The 20,419-nt window shown below is 39.7% G+C and overlaps 1 protein-coding gene across 1 annotated transcript in view; it reads right to left on the bottom strand.

The window, feature by feature from the left end:
* The window catches only part of LOC149190754 (kinesin-like protein KIN-7E, chloroplastic), a 325,467-nt gene that overhangs the window by 42,929 nt on the left and 262,119 nt on the right, over positions 1–20,419 (bottom strand). The window contains exons 20-21 of the mRNA XM_089410586.1: positions 10,774–11,550; positions 10,314–10,403 (exon numbers count right to left, since the gene is read on the bottom strand). Coding sequence (XP_089266712.1) covers positions 10,314–10,403; positions 10,774–11,550 — 867 coding nt within the window. The remainder of the gene's footprint in view (positions 1–10,313; positions 10,404–10,773; positions 11,551–20,419) is intronic.

The raw sequence follows: 20,419 nt of genomic DNA, 5'->3' as shown, positions 1-20,419 counted from the left end.
CAACCATCCACGGAAAAACCCAATGCGGGAAAACTGGTGCAACAGTTCTGAGGGTTTTATTATTATGCAATTTCTGAATACAACTAGGGTGCCATAAATGGCTCCCCCAACAGAGATTATTACACGACAGTAATACCTCTTCTCGAAGACAGATATTCAACCTCTCAGCTCTACTCTGCCCCACGAAAATGCTTCAGGCACTTCCTCTTCACTCTGCGTCAACCTTGCTAGCCTCAGTGTAGCTTCTGAACCCTTTGCGTCAGCCTTCTGAAACTCTGCATCAACTCTCTGGCCCTCTGCGTCACCCACGCAAGCCCCTCACCCTCTGCGCTGTCCCCAACTGCCTCTGCGTAGCTCTAGTTGCCTTTGCGTCAGCCTCTCCAGTTACTACGCTGACCCTCTGTCACTATCTCTGCCTCTCTACTATGTACTCATTGCCCCTCGCTGCAACAGATCACTTGTTTGAATTTTCTCAGCAAGCCCTGCTCCAAAAAATCGAACTAACTGATCAATCTTGGTGTATCTCCAACTGACCCTCAAGCCTCCTCTTATACTTTTCCTGTTGAGTTTTCAACAGTCGAGGTTAAGTCTCAAATCAACGACTAAGATTAGATTTGGCTTGATCCATGTCATTTAGAACATTCTCACCCAGTTTTATATTAATACCCATTATATTTTAATTTTCCTAAGTTTAGACTTAGGAACCCCATTAAAAATATTAATTATTTTAATATCTCTCCAATTGGGTGGAATTTCCCCAGACCATTTCTAGGTCTTGGAGATCTTATGTGCCTTAGCTTCTCCACCAATTTTCATGGCTAGAGCACATCCGATACTACCACAAATCAACACTCCCTCTTAGCGAGGAATGTGCTCTAGTAATGCTCCACCACTGAACATCACACTAATCCTTCCACACCAGTACCTGTGCTGATGCTGGGCCTACTGCCCTACATCCACTGCATTGTTGCTTCCTATACTGCTGCCCATGACTCTGCCACTGCCACTGCTACATTTGTATTGCAGCTCCCTCTCAACATGTTGCGCATGCTGCCCCTAACACTGTTACTACTAACTGCTGAACTGCAACTCAGTTACCGAGAAGTAACTGATCCACCCAAATTCAGACATCCTTGTTAGTTCGGAAGCCTCCTCATGTTGCAGCTGCCTCTGCGCTGCTGCAAACACCTCTGTGCCTCTCGCACTGTTGCAACCCCCACTGCGCTGCTACAGACCTCTGCACTCGAACGCTGCCTTGTCACTCCATCACATTTTGCTTCTATCCAACATCCATCATCTTGCTACTATCATTAAGGGCTCTCGTAGCCGGATATGATGCAAGAGTTTGGGCACCTCAAGGATCCTGCCCTTGGTATGTAGTCCTCCTGACTACAACTCGATGTCTCCCCACCTCTTCTCTAGAGGTGCATGAGCACTCATGGCACAGTCGTCATCAGTCTCAACTTCTTTCTCTGCCTTAGCCAGAGCTGCCTTGGAGTCGGAAGCCTCTCCCTTGTTCTTCTTCCTGAGACACTGGGATGCATAATGAACCAGCTCCCCACAATGGAAGCACTTCACCTTGGAGATATCCTTCTTCCTCTTCCCTTGTTGTCCCGCAAATGCCAGAGCCGCATCCTCCTCCTCCTCTTTCTTGATTCGACTTGCCTTCTCACTACTCCCACTTTGGTCAACCGTCTGATCTCTTCTTGGCGAAGAGCTGCCCACATCTATTCCCATCCTGGAAGGTTAGCTCCGCCCAAAATGCTTTGGACAAATGTCTCCCACTCCTCGGAGATTGCATTTAGGGCGGTCCTCACCATGAACTCCTAATCCGGCGTGGCCCCTATGGAAGTAAGTTGGTTATGAATCTCCTACAATCTAAGGAGGAATAGATGTATCTACTCCCCCTTCTGCATCTGATACGTCTGCAGTTGATTCTCCAATAGCATCTTCCGTTACACAGAGGTACCCTGATATAATGTCGTTAAAGTATCCCACATCTCCTTTGCCGTGTTCTTTTTAGCAATATGTGGTACGACATGATCCTTGACCCCATCAAGGATTATGCACTTTTCCCTTGCCATTACATCCTCATACTTCTCATTATCAGCTGGGTCGACTAGGATAGCCACGGTTCTCAAGGCGAAGCCCTTGAAGCGATGTCTATCTAGGACTGCCAAGATCCTGGCCTTCCAGATGACAAATTTGGAAGCCTCGTCCAACCTGTCCTGATCCGTCAGTCCGTTTACTGCCATCCCCGCTCCTCTTCTAGATTCCCTCTGAGTTTCGACTTCCCTCCTGGAAATCTCCTCTAAGTCCTGATTTCCCTGCTAGAAATCTTCCCGCCAAATGTCAAACTGCTCCTCTCCAATCCTCTTTGCAACTACAACTTGGATCTGGATTTCCTGCCCAGAAATCCGTCAAGGCAGCAACTCCCTCTACCTTGGTTCTGTCCCATTAGGTACTGTTATGCTTCGACAGAAAAAACACCCCACCAAATTCCCAATCCTCAATCTACCCACAACTCCCTAGGCCCCGACAACTGAAGAAACTGAGCCTTCTAGTGCTGCGCAATCCCAACAAAGGCTGAATCACTCCGCTGGCCAATTACGTCAAGCCTACCTGGCTGAGTAGGATGACGTGGCTTTTTGTGAGCCTCTTCTGCCTCTCTCTGCCTCTGCACTGGTCCTCTCTTTGGCTTGAAATGATGATGCAGGCCCTCTGTGTCACTTCTTCTCTACTGCCTTCTGCGTAGGAGCAACTCTATCTCTCGAGACAGCTGCTACTGCTACAAATTTCCAATATCACTGATGCCTTCAGTCCTCCTGTGATATGCAACGCTCTAATACCATGTTAAAATTTCTAAGTCTTACACGTTAGAAATTCCTACTGCATTATATGGTTTAATTTCTCCTACTTGTTCATTCCATTAACAAGTTATTTATAAATATAAATACTGAAATAAACACAAATGCAACCTTAACTCATATACAAATCAACAACTGAAATACTGAGACAAACACACAAGGGACACCATTATTTTTGGACAATCATCCCTGGAAAAACCCAATGCGGGAAAACCGGTGCAGCAGTTCTGAGGGTTTTATTATTATGTAGTTTTTGAATACAACTAGGGTGCCAGAAATGGCTCACCCAATAGAGATTGTTACATGGTAGTAATACCTCTTCTCGGAGACAAATATTCAGCCTCTCATCTCTACTCTGCCCCGCAGAAATCCTTCCAGCGCTTCCTCTTGGCTCTACATCAGCCCTGCTAGCCTCAGCGTAGCTTTTGAACCCTCTGCGTCAGCCTTCTGACTCTCCGCGTCAACTCTTTGGTCCTCTGCATCACCCAAGTAGGCCCCTCAGCCTCTGCGCAGTCCCCAACTGCCTCTATGTCAACCTCTCCAGTTACTGTGCTGACCCTCTAGCACTATCTTTGCCTCTCTGCTATGTACTCACCAGTGTTAATTGGGAGCGGGAGCAAAAGCGGGGAGCAAGAGCGACAACGGGTGCGGGAGCGACATTTTCAAAAGCTCCCGGTTTGGGAGTGAATCCCAGAGTGTTTTTTATATAATATATATATATATTGATACATATATGTCAACAAAAACATGTAGAATGATGAATTAGATATAAAAAAACATAACAAAACATAGATTGATCATTGAACCATATAACAACAATCATCTAGAAGTTATAATCTTCATAAACCACGTCCACAAGTTAGTAACATACAACATATTGAGTCTCATGAATCATGATTCATCAATCTTAAAGTTTCAACTTCAAGCTTTCAAAATTGAAAATTCAATATATCACATTTACCATCATTGATCACCAAAGTTGTACTTGTAAGCTAAGTTTAACCATTACAACAAATAATATCTAACATGAAATGAAATGTTATAAAATGAAATGAAATGAAACAACTTTCACGAAGCATCATATTCATAATTCATTACCAATGAGTTATAATTGCCAACTTCAAACTTCAAACTGAAATTGTCATATATTGTTTACAAAAAATATCATAATAAATATGAAAGAGTCAACAACTATGAAAACTACTAGAAACTGTAAATCTATTATCTACTACTTCATGTGGCCCTTGCCACAAGAAATGTCTGATGTCTGAGTAGGTCTTAGTGGTCTTCTAGGAGTCTCCTCCTGCCCAGACCGACGACCATAACCAAAAGGCACATGCCCTTCACGTGAGGGTATAGATGGAGGCGGCGACAACAAAGGAACAAGACTCGGAACTCGAGCACTGCTACTGGATGGTGGAGGTGGCATGGTTGTTGCTTCATCTTCCTCTCTCATAAGTTCCGCTTCCAGTTCTTCAAGATGTATAGCGCCATCCTCCAAATTATCATCCTCTAGGTGGTTGTCCCCAATTTCATATGTTGGATCCTCATAAGCCCGATCACAGTAATGACTCAACAACCTCAAGTTGTAGTGCACATAAACCAAGCTTTCTGCCCGGTTTTCATTGAGTCAGTTTCTTTTCACATTATGTATGAAGTTGTAGGTGCTCCAACACCTCTGCAGAAGAAGTATTTACAACCTGTGAGATAATTATTTTTGCCAATTTTGGCAAAAGTCCCTGGCTGCCATATGCTTCCCACCATGTGAGAGCATCAAATCTATCTCTATCTTCCATTGCATGGAAGGTACCAAACAAACTAGTGCAACTGAAGTATCTACCTAATTCAAGACGCAGACTAGCACATTCCTCCTTATCAAGTATCAACTTGTCTAATGCTTGCAAATATCTTGTAGATACCTCTTCATCTATATGGGGTTTGACCCTAACCCCACCCCCTGGTGCAGGTTGGCCCAACCAAGATGCAAAGTAGTATTTTGGCTAAGGATATACACGAATGCATGTAGTGGAACATCAAGTTTATCCCATCGTGTACACACATAATTTTTAATCAATGTATACAAGTTGGGATCATCTTTATGAACAATATCTTTTATTTGCCCCAACATGGTATCCATCTGCTCATACACCTCCCAATCACTGGTTTATCTGTATCTGCAAACCGAATCATGTGATAAATGGGCTTGGTGAATTCCAATACTTGTCTCACACATGCCCAAAACATACCATCAAGAGCGGTCTCCTCCACTTGTTCAAAACCTTGCCTGTCAGCTGCATTTGTAGTCCTTTCCTTTAATACCTGCTGGTGTGGACTTGATACCATGCTAGCCAATGACTCTCTTACCTTCAAAAGGTGCCTGAAGATGAGGTAATAGCTACCAAATCTAGTCCTCGCAATCTTCAACAACTCCAATCTTGAGTGATTGCGGAAAAGGCCATGGGTATTGCTATGATTTGTAATAAATTTTATCATTTCTTTGCCTCTCTTGTACAAATCACCAATCCATTCGTATTATTGGTTTTTGTTCTTAACAATATCATGCATCAAAAGGTTCATTGTGTGAACCAAACACCCAAACCAAAATATGTTGGGGTCTTTATCCTCAATAATTGCTCCTGCTGCCTTACAATTAGGAGCATTATCAGTGATGACTTGGATGACATTGTATGGCCCAATACGGTCAATTGTTTCAAGTAATGGTTTTACAATGTTGATGCTGGTTTTGAACTTGTCTGAGTAATCATATGCTGAAAGAAAGATGGCACCACTAACAGAGACAGAACACTTAACAATGGCTTGCCTTTTACATTTGTCCATCCATCAGATACAATGGACACCCCACGGTCGGTCCAAGAATTTGTCATTCTACTCAAAGAATGTGATATTTTTGCTTTTTCATGATCAAGTCCAACAGTTCTAGTCTTGTCATACATAGGGCTTTTGTATCCTTTAGGGGAATCATTTATGGCAGAAACCATTTCATGCCAATAAGGTGAGCGAAGAACATTGAATGGTATCCCACATGCATAGAGAAACCTGTAAACTTTTGAATCCACATCATTCCTACACCCTTCATCAAGGAAATCTGATATGGTTCTATGCCTTAAACTTGGTGACCCTGTGCCTCCATATCCACTACCATGGGAGGATGTTGAAGGAGTTCTTTGTGCATGTGATTGTGAGCTTGGTTCAAAGAAACCCTTTGATTTTTTAGATTTGTATTGGGCTTCCTCCTCTTCCCTTATGTATTTGGCTCTATCTGCTGCTGACACACCTGTACAAGTTTTGATTCCTATTTGTTTATCTCCATCCCATGGCCTTTTCCCGCAGAGGTGCTTTCTGGCACGGGTGTATGAACCTGTGTAATTATTGTTGCAATGGGGGCAATGAAATTTAGTGGTTCCACCCCCTTTCCCTGCTTCAGGCCTATTAACATATTTCCACAATGGGGTTTGGTCTTGTTTAGTTTTTTGAGCTGACTCATGTTCACTCTCCTCCAGCTCCTCCTCACCAAGGTACTCCTCTCCGGGGTTTTCATCAAATCCACTATAACCCACTTCTTCATCCCCTTCTTCATTTTCAACCCTCCTTTTTCTACTCTCCAACACCATAATAACAAAAAAAGGAACCAAGAAGAAGAAAATGCCAAGAAATATAACCATGATGTTTGAAATTTGAAGTTTTGAATCTGCAAAAGAATGGAATGGGAAATAGAGAAAAAAAATATTTATTTATTTAGGAATGAACATTAAATTTTTTTTTGCTAGAACAGAGTGTAGAGCCTACCTCTTTAGCCTCCAATCTCCCCTTGCAAGCTCTTCAATCTCCCCTTGCTCCTTGCTCTCTCACTCTCTTGCTCCTTGCTCCTTGCTCTCTCTTGCTCTCTCCTTGCTCCTTGCCCTCTCTTGCTCTCTCACTCTTTTGCTCTCTTGCTCCTTGCTCCTTGCTCTCTCTTGCTCTCTCCTTGCTCCTTGCTCTCTCTTTATCTCTCCTTGCTCCTTGCTTTCTCTTGCTCTCTTGCTCTCTCCCTCTCACTCTCACTCTCTCAAATAATGAAATGAATATGAGGGAGAGGGTTTATTTATATTACCCCCCTCCCCTCTCTTCCCTCCCTTTATTTTCCTCACCGTCTTTTTTTTTGGTTTGCGCCTTGGTGGTTTTGTTTTTTTTTTTGTTTTTTTTTTTTTTTTGCGGGCGTTGCTCACTGCCACCGGGAGCGGTCGCTCCCCGACTACTCCCGGGTTGTAAAAATCTCTCCCGGAGCGACGCTCCCTAGTTTGAATCGGAAAATGGTAGGGAGCAGAATTTTTTTAGGGAACACGCTCTCGAGTCACTCCCGCCCAAAGATTGGATTGGGAGCAGGATCAAGGGCCGGGGGGGGCGCTCTCCCGCAACACTGAGTACTCACTGCTCCTCGCTGCAACAAATCACTTGTTCGAATTTTCTCAGCAAGCCCCGCTCTAGAAAATCGAACTGATTGATCAATCTTGGTATATCTCCAACTGAACCTCAAGCCTCCTCTTATACTTTTCCCGTTGAGTCTTCAATGATCGAGATTAAGTCTTTAATCAACGAATAAGATTAGATTTAGCTTGATCCATGTCATTTAGAACATTCTCACCCAGTTTTATATTAATACCCATTAATATTTTAATTTTCCTAAGTTTAGACTTAAGAACCCCATTAAAAATATTAATTATTTTAATATCTCTCCAACCAGGTGGAATTTCCCCAAACCATTTCTGGGTCTTGGAGATCTTGTGTCTTAGCCTCTCCACCAATTTTCATGGCTAGAGCACATCCAATGCTACCACAAATCAACAATTGGGCCTTTGAGGAGGCCTAATGAAATCTAAGGGGTGCCATGATGAAAAAATGGACTCCAAACATAGTGGACAAGGGGTTGGCCCCTTGTTTCCAAGTCAGAACTTGTTGTGCTCCCAAGTGAGTGTGGGGGCATAAGGACAAGGGGTTGGCCCCTTGTTTTCCAAGTCAGAACCTGTTGTGCTCCCAAGTGGGTGTGGGGGCACAAGGACATCCTCATGGGTCTCCAAAAGGATCGAAAATGCTTGTAGACCATTTGTAAGGGCTAGAATGATGACATAAGCATTCCCTCTGTGGCAGGAGACATCCTCTGGACCCTAAAACATCTGCCAAGTGTATGGTGCAAGTGTGGAGCTGACTGGGCATGGTGAACTAGGTGCATCATCCTCATCCAAAAGGTGGAACATGAGCAATCAATGAGCACTGCTGGGGATCCATGAAGTAATCTCTACTATGGTGGAGGCCCATGGCTCTCAACACTCACCTTACAAATGCCAATGTGGCCCTCTAGAGGGCTAGGACCTTGTATAGGGAGACCAAGCGGCAAATGAAGACCCACCTGCAATCCTGTATAAGATCCAATGCATCCCCTTTCCCTCCAATACAACAAGTCATCAAAATAATCAAGTAATAAAGCTTACAAGTCATGGAACCAATGGGGCACTTCATGGTGGCATGCCCTTCCATAGTGGGTTTTGGTATGTACAAGTGTCTCCAAGCTCAATAGGGGGTTAAGCAAGGACCCTATTAGGTGGTTTCAACCTTTAAAGGGGTTGACATGTCCGTGGTACTTCCCTCAAATGGTAGGTGGCAATGACATAATAATGGAGTGGCATGGGGATCAGGGGAAATCATCCAGACCACATGTCATGGTACATGGGTAGCTATAATAAGGGAAGCCCACACTTGGGTATATATGAGTGTAGGAAGGAGAAAATCGTGCTACATGAGTTACCCCAACCTTTGTTTTTCCACCCTTCTTCAAATGCCTTTTGCCTTTGACTGAGTTTTTCTTCATAACTGCTCGAGGCTCCAGGGGATGAGAGCATGATGTATAATATGTAGTAGTGGATACCCCTTAAGGTGGGGAAGTTCATTGCCCGCCAGGGGTTGGGAGTCAGGACAATCATGGGTTCCTTAATGATGGAGGGGGCTCATTTAGGGCCCAGAGGAACCAGGGTGATGGCCATGGGTAAGGGGTAGAGCTCATGTTTGGCTTTTTCCCACATGCTAAATTTGTATGTCTCGGCCATCTTTTGCATATTGTGGTACATTTCTTGTTGAGAGTGGCCAAATTATGCTTTTTCTTTTCTTTTTAACTGCATCAACCTTCGGGGCATCGTTCTAAGCCCGCTATGTGGACCTAGTTGACACATATGGACCTGCGTGGGAAAAATGATGAAAGGGGTTAAAATGAGTGGAAGGGGAGTGATGTATATGGAGTCAAGAAGCGGGACCATGTAACCAAAATCGAGATTTCCCATGTATTGCCAACCCTAAAGCTAATGACCAGTAAAGGAGATCCCACGGGACCAGGATACAAGGGTAACCATGAAATCGGGCAATGGAGACAAGAATACAAACCTAACCCACTCTTTTTGCCGAATCCCCCCACCAATCCATGCCCAAAAGCACCCATGAAAAGTAAACAAAATTACTCAACCAAACCAATTAAAAGTCATATCTTTGGGGTCGGGAGGCCCACCTTCAAATATACATTCATAACAAATGGGCGAGGGACCACATGACTGGCTCAGGTGGTGGAGAAAATGGCACATCGAGCTATCTGGGGGCCACAAGGGGCTATTGGCTACCGATTGAGGAGCGCATAGGAGAAAAAAATTTCTCCTATGCATACCACCCACAAGTGGTGGGTAACAGGTCCCACTATGTCGTCTTGTCCTCTACATTTATCGACATGTATCAAACCACTCCTTGCATGTTTATGTTGAAGCTTATGTAGGAGTTTCCCATCCAAGCTACATTTCTCAACAACTCATTCATAGTGACCTTGACTATAACAATGATTCTCTGAAAATGAAAACTAAGGATAATGAAACAAACTGAAAATTTTTAATACAAATGTTATGGCTTTGAAAATGAGAATGGAATAGGGATGTAGCCACAAATAAGCCTATGGAAATCCAAATGACAAAAGTATTAGATCTAAAGACAATGACACTGATAAGAAAGTGCATATGAGAAAGAAAATGTCTATCTCAACTTCAAGTCAGTGCAATGGGGGAGAAAATGTGTTATAAAACAAATGCCAACCATTTCCCTAATTGAATATTGTTAGCATTGGTAATGTTAAGGAAGAAAACAAATCAACATGATACTTATGATGCATCAAATTTTTGAGAAAAGTATTTAAAAACAAGGTTACATCAGTAAACATGCATGAGAGCAAACAATCTATGGGACAGAATGGTTACAATTTTAGACGACATGCCTTTTCGGTAGAAATAATCTAAAGATGGAAAATGCTTAAATAGTGGAATGAAAATGAAATTACATATGTATACACCTTTCCATGTTACATCTAATTGGAGCCAATGAACTACTTAGCTGAGAGAGAGAGAGAGAAAGAGAGAGAGAGACCTTAACTTGACTCAGCTTGGTCAATGCCTCAAAATGAAGACTTTGGAGATCTTCAAGAGCAGGAAGGTCTAGTCCTTCTAGGTCTTCACTCTACAAAAAAAAAGTTGAAAGGCCCAAAAGTTACATCAAACAATTCAATATGGCAATAAAAATTGAAGTCATGATATTAGATTCTTGACAATGTGATGTTCATTGTCTGAACTTTGAACAAATGAATGTCCTATGCTGAATTTGGTTAACAGGTTAGCATATTGTATGCTTTCAGATCAAATGTACTCCTGTACTAAACATGATTAGAGGCCAAATTGATCACTAATACACTTGATTAAAAGAAGACAATGAAAATATGATATATTGAACCATTTAATACTTCAAGAAAGTTCCTATATACATTGTAGTTCCAGTAACAGTTATGAAAAATGTTTCCGAAGAATCTGTAATGGTCTTTTGAAAGTATTACCTTCAACTGAGCTATAAGCCTATCCAACTCTGTGCCTTGCCTCTTTTCATTTTCAAGACAAGCGATCAGTTCTTCTATAGTTTTTTTATCCTTTTCCCATTCTTGTTTGTTATTTTCATCATCCTGACTTTTCAAGGGGCCATCATCGTTGATAATTTGGGTGTCCTGTTTGATGTCATTATCAACTGCTACATCCATAGTAACTCCACTTTCCTTCCTTAAGTTTGCAACAAGAACCCACATACCTGCTAAATCGTTTTCCAAATCTGCCTCCCTTTTCCTATATTCGTCAATTTTTTTCTGTAATTCTGCTTCTGTCTGCTCTTTACCCACTAAAATAGCCTCTAGAGCAGCCTCCCTCTCTTTCCTTGCACGCAACTCTCTCTTGATATCTTCTGAGTCAAGATTCCAAGAATCTATGTCATCAATAATATCATTTTCAAAGTCAGTATCCCCACTTATTCTCATATTTTTTAATATTTGCATCTGATCCATCTTATTTTCAGGGTATTTACAAAGCCCATTAGCCATAGCTAGCTTGTTTGTTCTAGAAAATGCCATGTCTTGAGCTGCTTCTAATTCTTTTGCCAAGTTTGTATTTTGGAAGGAAAGTCGAGAAACTTCTTCTGCCAAATTCTTAAGCTCCACAGCAGCAGCCGATGCTAATTCCTTTGCATACGTTGCTTCCTCAGCCAACTTTTGACCTTGGATTTGCAGGCCTCCCTTTTCTTCAATCAGTTGAACCTTGTCCTGCTTCAATTTCTCAATTTCAGCTGCCTGTATATTCAGTAAACCATTTATTAGTCCCTTGCAGTGGTACTTTTATGCTTTATAAAACAAAATAAATTGGCAGTGGGTACTCTAGAAACAAAATAAGAATCACAAGGCATAACATATTTACTAGAAGATAAAAACAGCTTTATGGGAAATGATTCATTGTCTAAATAGTAAATACTAATGATATCTGTATTCTGGAAAGACCAAAATTCTCCTATCTTACAAGGTTAGTTTACCTTTTGTTTCCTTTGTAAATTTTTTCCTGAGCAATACATTTAAGTTGAAAAATTCATAAAAGAACAAAGTATAAGATTAATTCTCTAGACATACAGACAAGAGTGATGTTCTGCCTTCCTTGTGTTAAATTGACTTTTGTGAACTCTTGAGAAAATATTCTGAAGTCTGAAATCAAACTCAAGTAAATAACAAAAGTAAATAGAAAACTAGTTAGATTTGGACTTGGTGAGACCTTTGACTCAGAATTGACTTGGGACTTGGCTATCAACTCAGAGTTGATGTGGAAAAGTTAAAAAAAAAAACATAAAAATTCAAAATTTAAAACAAATAATTAGACACCAAATATGCAAGTTTGTTGATTAATACTAATGCAAATAGGATAAATTACATTGGGAAACATCAATTATAAGTTTTGAGATATAAATATTATGGTTCTAAAAAAGAAACTCATATACTGGGATATACATAAATTATGTGCCTCAAATGTTTTCTATGTAGATCAAAATCTTCAGAATCGGTAAACTATATTCAAACAAATCAAATTGGCACTAGCCCAAGGGGTTAGCTGAACTGGTTGTTGTCAATGCCGCCGGGAATTTAGCTAGTTCCATACTTGTAGGTGCTCAGTTCAAATCCCCTTGGGTTAGGTGCACTAGCCTACATTAGCGGGCTTTCTAGGTATGCCATCCACGAATCTTGGGGAACATCTCTTGGGTTTCCCTGTGAGGTTTTCCTTGGAAAAAAAATCATTGGCACTAGAAACCAAGTTTCTTCACCGTCAATGTACACCTGATTAGTCCTTTTTCAGTTCATTGAAGTTGAAAGGTGGTAATATTTGGGGTTATGGAATCCACTAGTTTGTTCTATGGGAAAAGAGTAAATTTACTTGACCCAATTTCTTGCCTAGTAGAATTGACACACATTACCTTTCTAGAAAACAACCAAGTTCTTGTGATGGCATTGATAGCAGATTGTCCTCTCAAGGAAATAACCACATCCTGGCCTGCTCGAAATAACCCACATGAAACCAGCTGATTTTTGTTTTACAGTGATCACTCCAGATTTTTCTTTGGAGGAAATAACCCACTCAGCCCAAATACTCAATCTCCTGCTTGGTAGACCTTAAAAACCGGTATGCCATTGGTATAAGCCTGATTATCAGTAATTCAAGAACTTTAAAATAGTATTTTTGCACATAAGCATAGCCCTAGTTAACCCTAACTGAATGCCCTTGCAACTATTTGTGTGTTTGCATTACTGTTTTGTAAATGGGCATATGTAAAATCAAGTCCCTGTTACTGCCAAAGAAGAATCCCAGTGACCCAAAGGAACATTACAACAGACTCAGGCATATGAATTTTAGGTCAATGAACAGAAATCCTCAATCTGAAAATACCCACTGTATGATGGATTTATTATACTTTTGAAGTGCAATTCATTTTTCTGAGGGTTTATTTTGGTTCCAATGTTGTTTTTAGTCATACCTTATTGTGCTTGCGCCACGTTTGGCAGCCTAACATGTTGGACAGCCACAAACACAGCCATATCAGCAGTTTAGGTCTGATCACTATGTCAGACTGTAACTAAGCCAAGTCAGCAGTTGACTCAGCTCATTTTTGGGCCAAGTTTCCCTGCTTATGTAAGCAAATTTAAGCATAAAAGTCAACAATTGACTAAACTGTGAAAAAGATTCCCTTTCATAGAATTTAAAGGAATAAAGTTATAAACTGAGGAAGAAAATTTTGAGATCTGTGAAAAACTTCATTTATTAAGGTATATCAGCAAGTGACGTACAAGAGACATAAAATGATAGTATGAACCATCCAAAGCTAGCCTCTACCCATATAACGTTTAAAATTGAACACCCAAAAAAACCTTTATGAAGCAAGACATCAACATGAGAAAGCCAATAACCAGCAGCAATAACCAAAGACTATGTGAATGCGTACTTAACAAATACAATTGAAATGTTATAAGATTGCACATGCAGTGGAGTTTACACCAGGTAAAGGAATAAGGTATGAACTGCTTATTGCTATTTCAGAACAATAAGAAAGATGGTTTTAATCTTATTATGTAACTGCTTGCAGTCATGATTGAAGCATTTAGTCATCACAACAACTTCAAGTAAGACCTCTGGGACTGATCTAACTTTTGTTCAATCCTGCTCATTAATTATCACAAGAAGAGGAGAAGAAACACACATCAAAACCTCTATGTTGATTTGGATCTCTAACAAGGTCTTGAAAGGTGTTTCCTGAGATAATGATAAGGTAATCAATATTATCTAATTGCCATCTCCTAGAAATAAGAGTAAGTGGGCTTGTTGACCACTACCGGTCAACTACCCATGCAGTACACCCCCTTTTCTTGGCAAAAAGGGGTAGCACCTGATCGACGTGTCCGTGCCATCCTGCGGTCATCAGCAGCTTGATCATTTTTTATTGTAAACCCAGTCTGCATGTATGAATTGTAAATAATCTTAGCAGATATGAGTCGTGTATGTAAATTGCCTAGGTGGACCTAACTTTCTAATGATAATCTACGTCCCGGAAGGTTTTTTGTCTCACCGATCTACGATCAACAAAGTTTTCCTTCAGCCTGGCCCCAAAGCCGGGATGCATTTTGTTATTAGAACTTTAGGAGAATCCTAGTGTGTTAATCTGCTAGATTATAGTTGTGTCGCAGAACTGGGTGATTTATGAGGGTCTATGTTAAGTGGGTTTGTCCCCTTAAGATGTAAATTGTAAAAGTCATGATGTAATGTGTCTTGAGGGTTGGAAAATGTTTTAAATCCCCTCATGAGTCCTAAGTCCTAGGTCCTAGGTGATGTTTCCAAAGGCTTAGTTCGATGATCCATTTAAGAAAATAAATAAAAATAAAAAATAAAAAAAAAATTATTATAAATAAAAAATTATAAAATAAAGCAAAAAACCCTAAATAATAAAATAATAATATTTTAAGTGAATGCATGCAAAATATCATTTTTAAATAAATCGACGGATAAGATTAAGAGATGTCTTGATCCTCATCGACGGTCGAGATCATTTCGACATGGATCACTCGAACTAGCCGTTGGGATCATTTCCTTTAAATAGGGTGCTAGGGGTCATTTCAGATCATTGGATCTGTGAGTCTAGTACTGAAGAAGCTCTCTTGTAATCTGTTTTCTGGTTAATAAAAGAAGACTTTGGGGTCCAAATCTTGCTGGTGTTACTCTCTGGAAATGCTGTGAGATTGTTTAATTTTCTGCATATTTTATTTTCAGCCATTAATAATAGCTTATTGTAGAGTATTGTGAGCACAGGTATCTTGTTCACTTGCTAGGGTTTGAGTGCTGTTAGGGTTTCTGAAGTAATGGCAGGTATCTCCATTACTTTTTGAGATCTAGCAGCATTTTTGCCCTCTTTACTGATGGTTGTTTTGAGCTGTGCAGGAAAACTCTTACTGAAGAAGAATTGGTGGGCGTTTGGGGAAGTTCTCGGCTGAACCAGCCAACTCCCACAAGCATTTTTTGCTGAGCCCAGTTGGATTTGATCCTGGGTCTATCATTCGGTTTATTTTTCTAATTTGCATGGGAGGTTTTCTGAAGTTCTTCACAGTGAAAACCTGAAATTTTTATTCTTTAAAATATTTCCGTTCTTATTGCTGAATCTGGCTGTTAAGGGGCCAAAATCTGTAAATTAATCAGCTGTTTTGGGGTTTCAAGTTTTTCTTTATATACAGGTTTAATTAGGGTTTTCAGTTTTGGTTTTAGGCATATATCATTCCTTGGGTGATCTTGTCCATTGCAGGTACAGGATTATCTTTTCGGTAGCAAGGGTTTTGCAGACACTGCAAAGCATACATTTAATCCTGGGCGAAATTTTTTGGGGCGATCCATTTATATATCGGTGCATTGGCTGAGCAATTCCTGTCAACAGAGGAAGGTTCTCTCTGTGTATGCACGAAAAATCATTCCCATCTGTCATCAAACGAGGCTGCTGAATGCGTTAAGGGAAAAGCACTTAGCGTCGGCATAATTTCAGATGCATATTGCATAAAAGGAAAAAAGAAAGAAGGAGACAACAAAAGCGCTCAGATTTCGCTCAGATTTCTCCATCGAAAACTGTCTGGCCCTGCATCTATCCAAGCAGAAAATCTAAAGAGTGTTGAACCCGCGTCCTTTTGCACAGTACATAACTCACATTACTTGCGGGAAATAATCGGAAAAAGCTCACGTCGTCAGTTGGCAACTAATCCATCCACACGCAGAGCAAGTTTTTTTTTTAAAACACGCTTGAGGTAAGAAAGCCAGTTTCAAACCGATCCAAGCGCGTTACTGACAAATCAGAATTCCTCAGCGTGAATAAATTCCAGATTGATGGTGCGTTCGGAGTCAGAGAATCAAACCGACTTCAAGAAAGCCGACAGGCTGGTCAAGCGATTCGGTGAGATTGAAACAAAACGGTGAAAGGCCATATTACTGTCATGATCAAACCGCAAGTTATCGCCTTATTCTCCGTCGGCTCAGCTTTTCAACCCGCAATCCCGTGCCTAAACCCTCCAAATCGAGCTCCTCCGTGCAACAGTTCTTCTGTCGCCGACAAGCTCCCTGCACATCCGCCACAACCAAAGATAAAGAGTAAATTTCGTTCAGGGTTTGTGCATTTTCTTTGCTTCATTTTTCGTTTGATTCGAATCACTGTAGTTTTAGCGTAGCGTGTTTTTCTTTTTTGTGTTACCTAAGTTTTTCGTTCAAGTTTTGATTATAGTTTCATTCTTGGGTTTAGTTTTTAGATTTAAATTAATCGTTTTCATTTTAGTTCACGTTTTTCCTTTTTCATTATTTAGGTTTTAACTTAATCAAATTTTAAAATCAATTTTATTTCTTATTGTTTTTATTTAACGTAGAATTTTGTGAGACCTTTGATTTAAAGCTTTTATGTAGATTTATTTATTTTTTTTAGTTTAGTTTTAAGATTAGATAGATTTTAAGTTTAACGTTTTGTGAATTTTAGATTTTTAGTTTTCATTTTTATAATATGAAAAATAAAAAATAAAAAAAAGATTTATTTATAAATTTTTAGGCTTAGTTTTATTTTCATATAGTTAGGTTTCATAAAAAATAATAATAATAATAATAATTTGTTTATATTTTAGACTTAGGTTTTTAGATTTTAAATTTTAGATTTATTTTTATATTTTTTGGTTAAGTTTGATTTAAAAAAAAAAAAAAAAAAAAAAAAAAAAATTAAAAATATATATTGTGGAATTTATTTTTTTTTGCCAGATTCAATTATTCTCGGGACATTATCGTGTTTTATTTCGAGATTGTAATTTTCGATTCATGCAAACGAATGACCATCTTAAAGGTGATATCCGGTTAAATGATTTATGATTTGCGCGATTGTTTAAAGCATTTATTGAAATTTCCTTAAATTGCTGATCATTGTGGTTTTACTGGATATCTTGCATCGTTCAGGTTATTTGATGACAAATGATTGTTGTTCATGGTTCATATTTTTACATCGTCTAGCAAGTAATCGTTTAAAAATTCAACCCATAAGGCACTGGTCTTTTAGATTCTAAATCCTTCTGGTGCTTATCATATCGTGTCTCGTGTCTCCCAGCCCAACTGTTTGGCAGTTGGTCTTCATCATCTCATAGGGTCTACCCCCCTTAGCCGCGGGAGACAGGCTTAAACGGAGAGATCGGGGATCAGAGTGACAGCCCCCGGTCTGAGCGTTGTCGTGTCAATCTGCGCGACAACATTTTTTGGCGCCGTTGTCGGGGATACTTTATTCTCGGTGTTTCAACGACTTTTTATCATTCATCGTTCATCTTTCTATCATTCGTTTGAGCCGGCAACGCCAACATTTTTTGGCGCCATTGCCGGGGACAGAGTTTTTCTGTTCCTGGAGTTTCATCGACATTCATCTTCTCATCTCTCATTTGAGCTGGCAGATTCGACCTTTGGGGTTATCATTTGGATCTTTCATTGCCTTATTTTTCGTCATATCATCAGTATCTCTTCGGTGTGTTTCTTGTTTGGGTGGCGACTCCATTTTCTCATTTTTCCCAGACAAGAAGCCTTCCTCATATCTGCTTGTGATTCCTTTTTGGATCTTAGAATCAGATTCATTGTTCAAGTGGCGACTCCACTGTCTTCATCTATTGATTTTCTTGAGCAGATATCTAGTTCTATCATCCTTTTAATCCCTTATCATTCATCATGGATTATTCATTTAAGCCATGTCGTTTTACTGAACGTCTGCATGATTTTCCGAAAGAGGCCATTTCTAAATTACCTATTTTCTCGGGTGGTGATTCAATCGCTGTTAGAAGGCATCTAGGCTTGTTTACTCGCATAATGGTCATATATTGTAGACCCCCTCAGTTTAATCATGAAGATATCAAAATGCGTCTATTTGTCCTTTCTTTAGAAGATGATGCTTTGAATTGGTTTAACAATTTTCCTAAGGATTCTTTCACTTCTTTACAAGACATTGTCGAAGCTTTTAAAGATAGATATGGTTATCCAAACAGCTTGCCTTCTGCCCCTAAAATTGTGCAAAAGAAAGAAAGTAATCTTATAAAAGGTCCAGCTGTTGAAGAAAGTTTTCAAGATCAGAATGTGTCATCCACCGGAAATATCGCAGACCAAGTTCATGATAGTGGAAAATCAGGGACAAATGACAATGAAAAGGAAGAGCAAAAGCAAATTATGCAAGATCTAATGATGCTGGTGAAAAATATGGAAAGCAATCAAACTAATTATGTTAATGATGTCAAAACTTTATGCACCCACCTGGAAAAACGTAATAGGGAGATGGAGATCATGCAAAATCAGCATACTAAAGAAATTGAGGCCATGAAGACTAATCATGAAACAGAAATTAGATTCATGCACAGCAAAATGTCAGGCTTAGAAGAAAATATGATGACCATGAAAGCTGATCATGATAGGGAAATTGATTCCATGCAAAACAAGTTATTAACTATGGATGAAGAAATGACTATCATGACGTTTGATCATAATAATCAGTTGGCCACCATGCAAGCAAATCACAAAGAAGAAATAAACTCCATGCAGCATTGCTTGATGGACATAAAGGAAAAGAACGATAAAGTAATAAAAGATATGGAAGAACACCAGGCCAGGAAAATCAGTGATATAAAGGTTGAACACTCTAGTCAGATGGATGCCATTAAAATACAGGTTCAAAAGTTTCAACAATAGTCAGAGGATAAGAGAAACCAGGGGACATCAATAGATCAGGAGCCTTCTCATTTGTCACAACAAGTTCCATCTTATTATGAGGAGGTCATTGGTTCAATTAAAAGATGGTTAATTGAAGGTGATCCAGATAGACTTAAAAACGACAAAGATCAGATGCAGGATAAAGAAAGACATATCACGCATACTTCATCTGATAGTTTTGAAACAGAAAGTTCCAGGTCATCAGTAATTCAACCTGCCAGAAAGAAGAAGCGCAAAAGAAAGAAAATGAGACGAAGATTTGATACATCAGACGGCCGCGAGCAGCTTGATTTTCGGATAGGAAAAAGTCCTACCATATGCAAAATTGGACATGGCACATCCGACAAGCAGCCGACAGATTTGCCTGAAAGCAGGCAAATGCTCAGTATACACTATATTGAACACATCTGATGCCATGGGGCATCCTTTGTATCGTATTTCTAACCCTACTCCTTGTTTTTTCCGCATTTTTATTTCTGTTTTAGGATTAGATTTACTTTTCTAGATAGTTAATAAATGAAGAGCTTTTATTTATCCTATGCTTAAATATAAATGATGATTTTTGGATGGACGCTACTTATTTTTGTGTTTTATGGATGCAGATTCTGGATTCTCACATTCCTACAGAGCAGCAATGTGTCCCCAAGTAGAGCCAGATGTTGACCACTACCGGTCAACTACCCATGCAGTACACCCCCTTTTCTTGGCAAAAAGGGGTAGCACCTGATCGACGTGTCCGTGCCATCCTGCGGTCATCAGCAGCTTGATCATTTTGATTGTAAACCCAGTCTGCATGTATGAATTGTAAATAATCTTAGCAGATATGAGTCGTGTATGTAAATTGCCTAGGTGGACCTAACTTTCTAATGATAATCTACGTCCCGGAAGGTTTTTTGTCTCACCGATCTACGATCGGCAGAGTTTTCCTTCAGCCTGACCCCAAAGCCGGGATGCATTTTGTTATTAGAACTTTAGGAGAATCCTAGTGTGTTAATCTGCTAGATTATAGTTGTGTCGCAGAACTGGGTGGTTTATGAGGGTCTATGTTAAGTGGGTTTGTCCCCTTAAGATGTAAATTGTAAAAGTCATGATGTAATGTGTCTTGAGGGTTGGAAAATGTTTTAAATCCCCTCATGAGTCCTAAGTCCTAGGTCCTAGGTGATGTTTCCAAAGGCTTAGTTCGATGATCCATTTAAGAAAATAAATAAAATAATTAAATAAAAAAAAATTAAAAAAAAAAAATTATTATAAATAAAAAATTATAAAATAAAACAAAAAACCCTAAATAATAAAATAATAATATTTAAGTGAATGCATGCAAAATATCAATTTTTAATAAATCGATGGATGAGATTAAGAGATGTCTTGATCCTCATCGACGGTCGAGAT

This window comes from Pinus tabuliformis, chromosome 3_1 (genome assembly GCF_031772625.1).
Source record: "Pinus tabuliformis cultivar Carrire ecotype Pingquan chromosome 3_1, CPIR1, whole genome shotgun sequence".
NCBI classification, from domain to species: Eukaryota; Viridiplantae; Streptophyta; class Pinopsida; order Pinales; family Pinaceae; genus Pinus; species Pinus tabuliformis.
The sequence above is the reverse complement of the archived record's forward strand: the minus strand, read 5'-3'. Positions and strand labels throughout refer to the sequence as shown.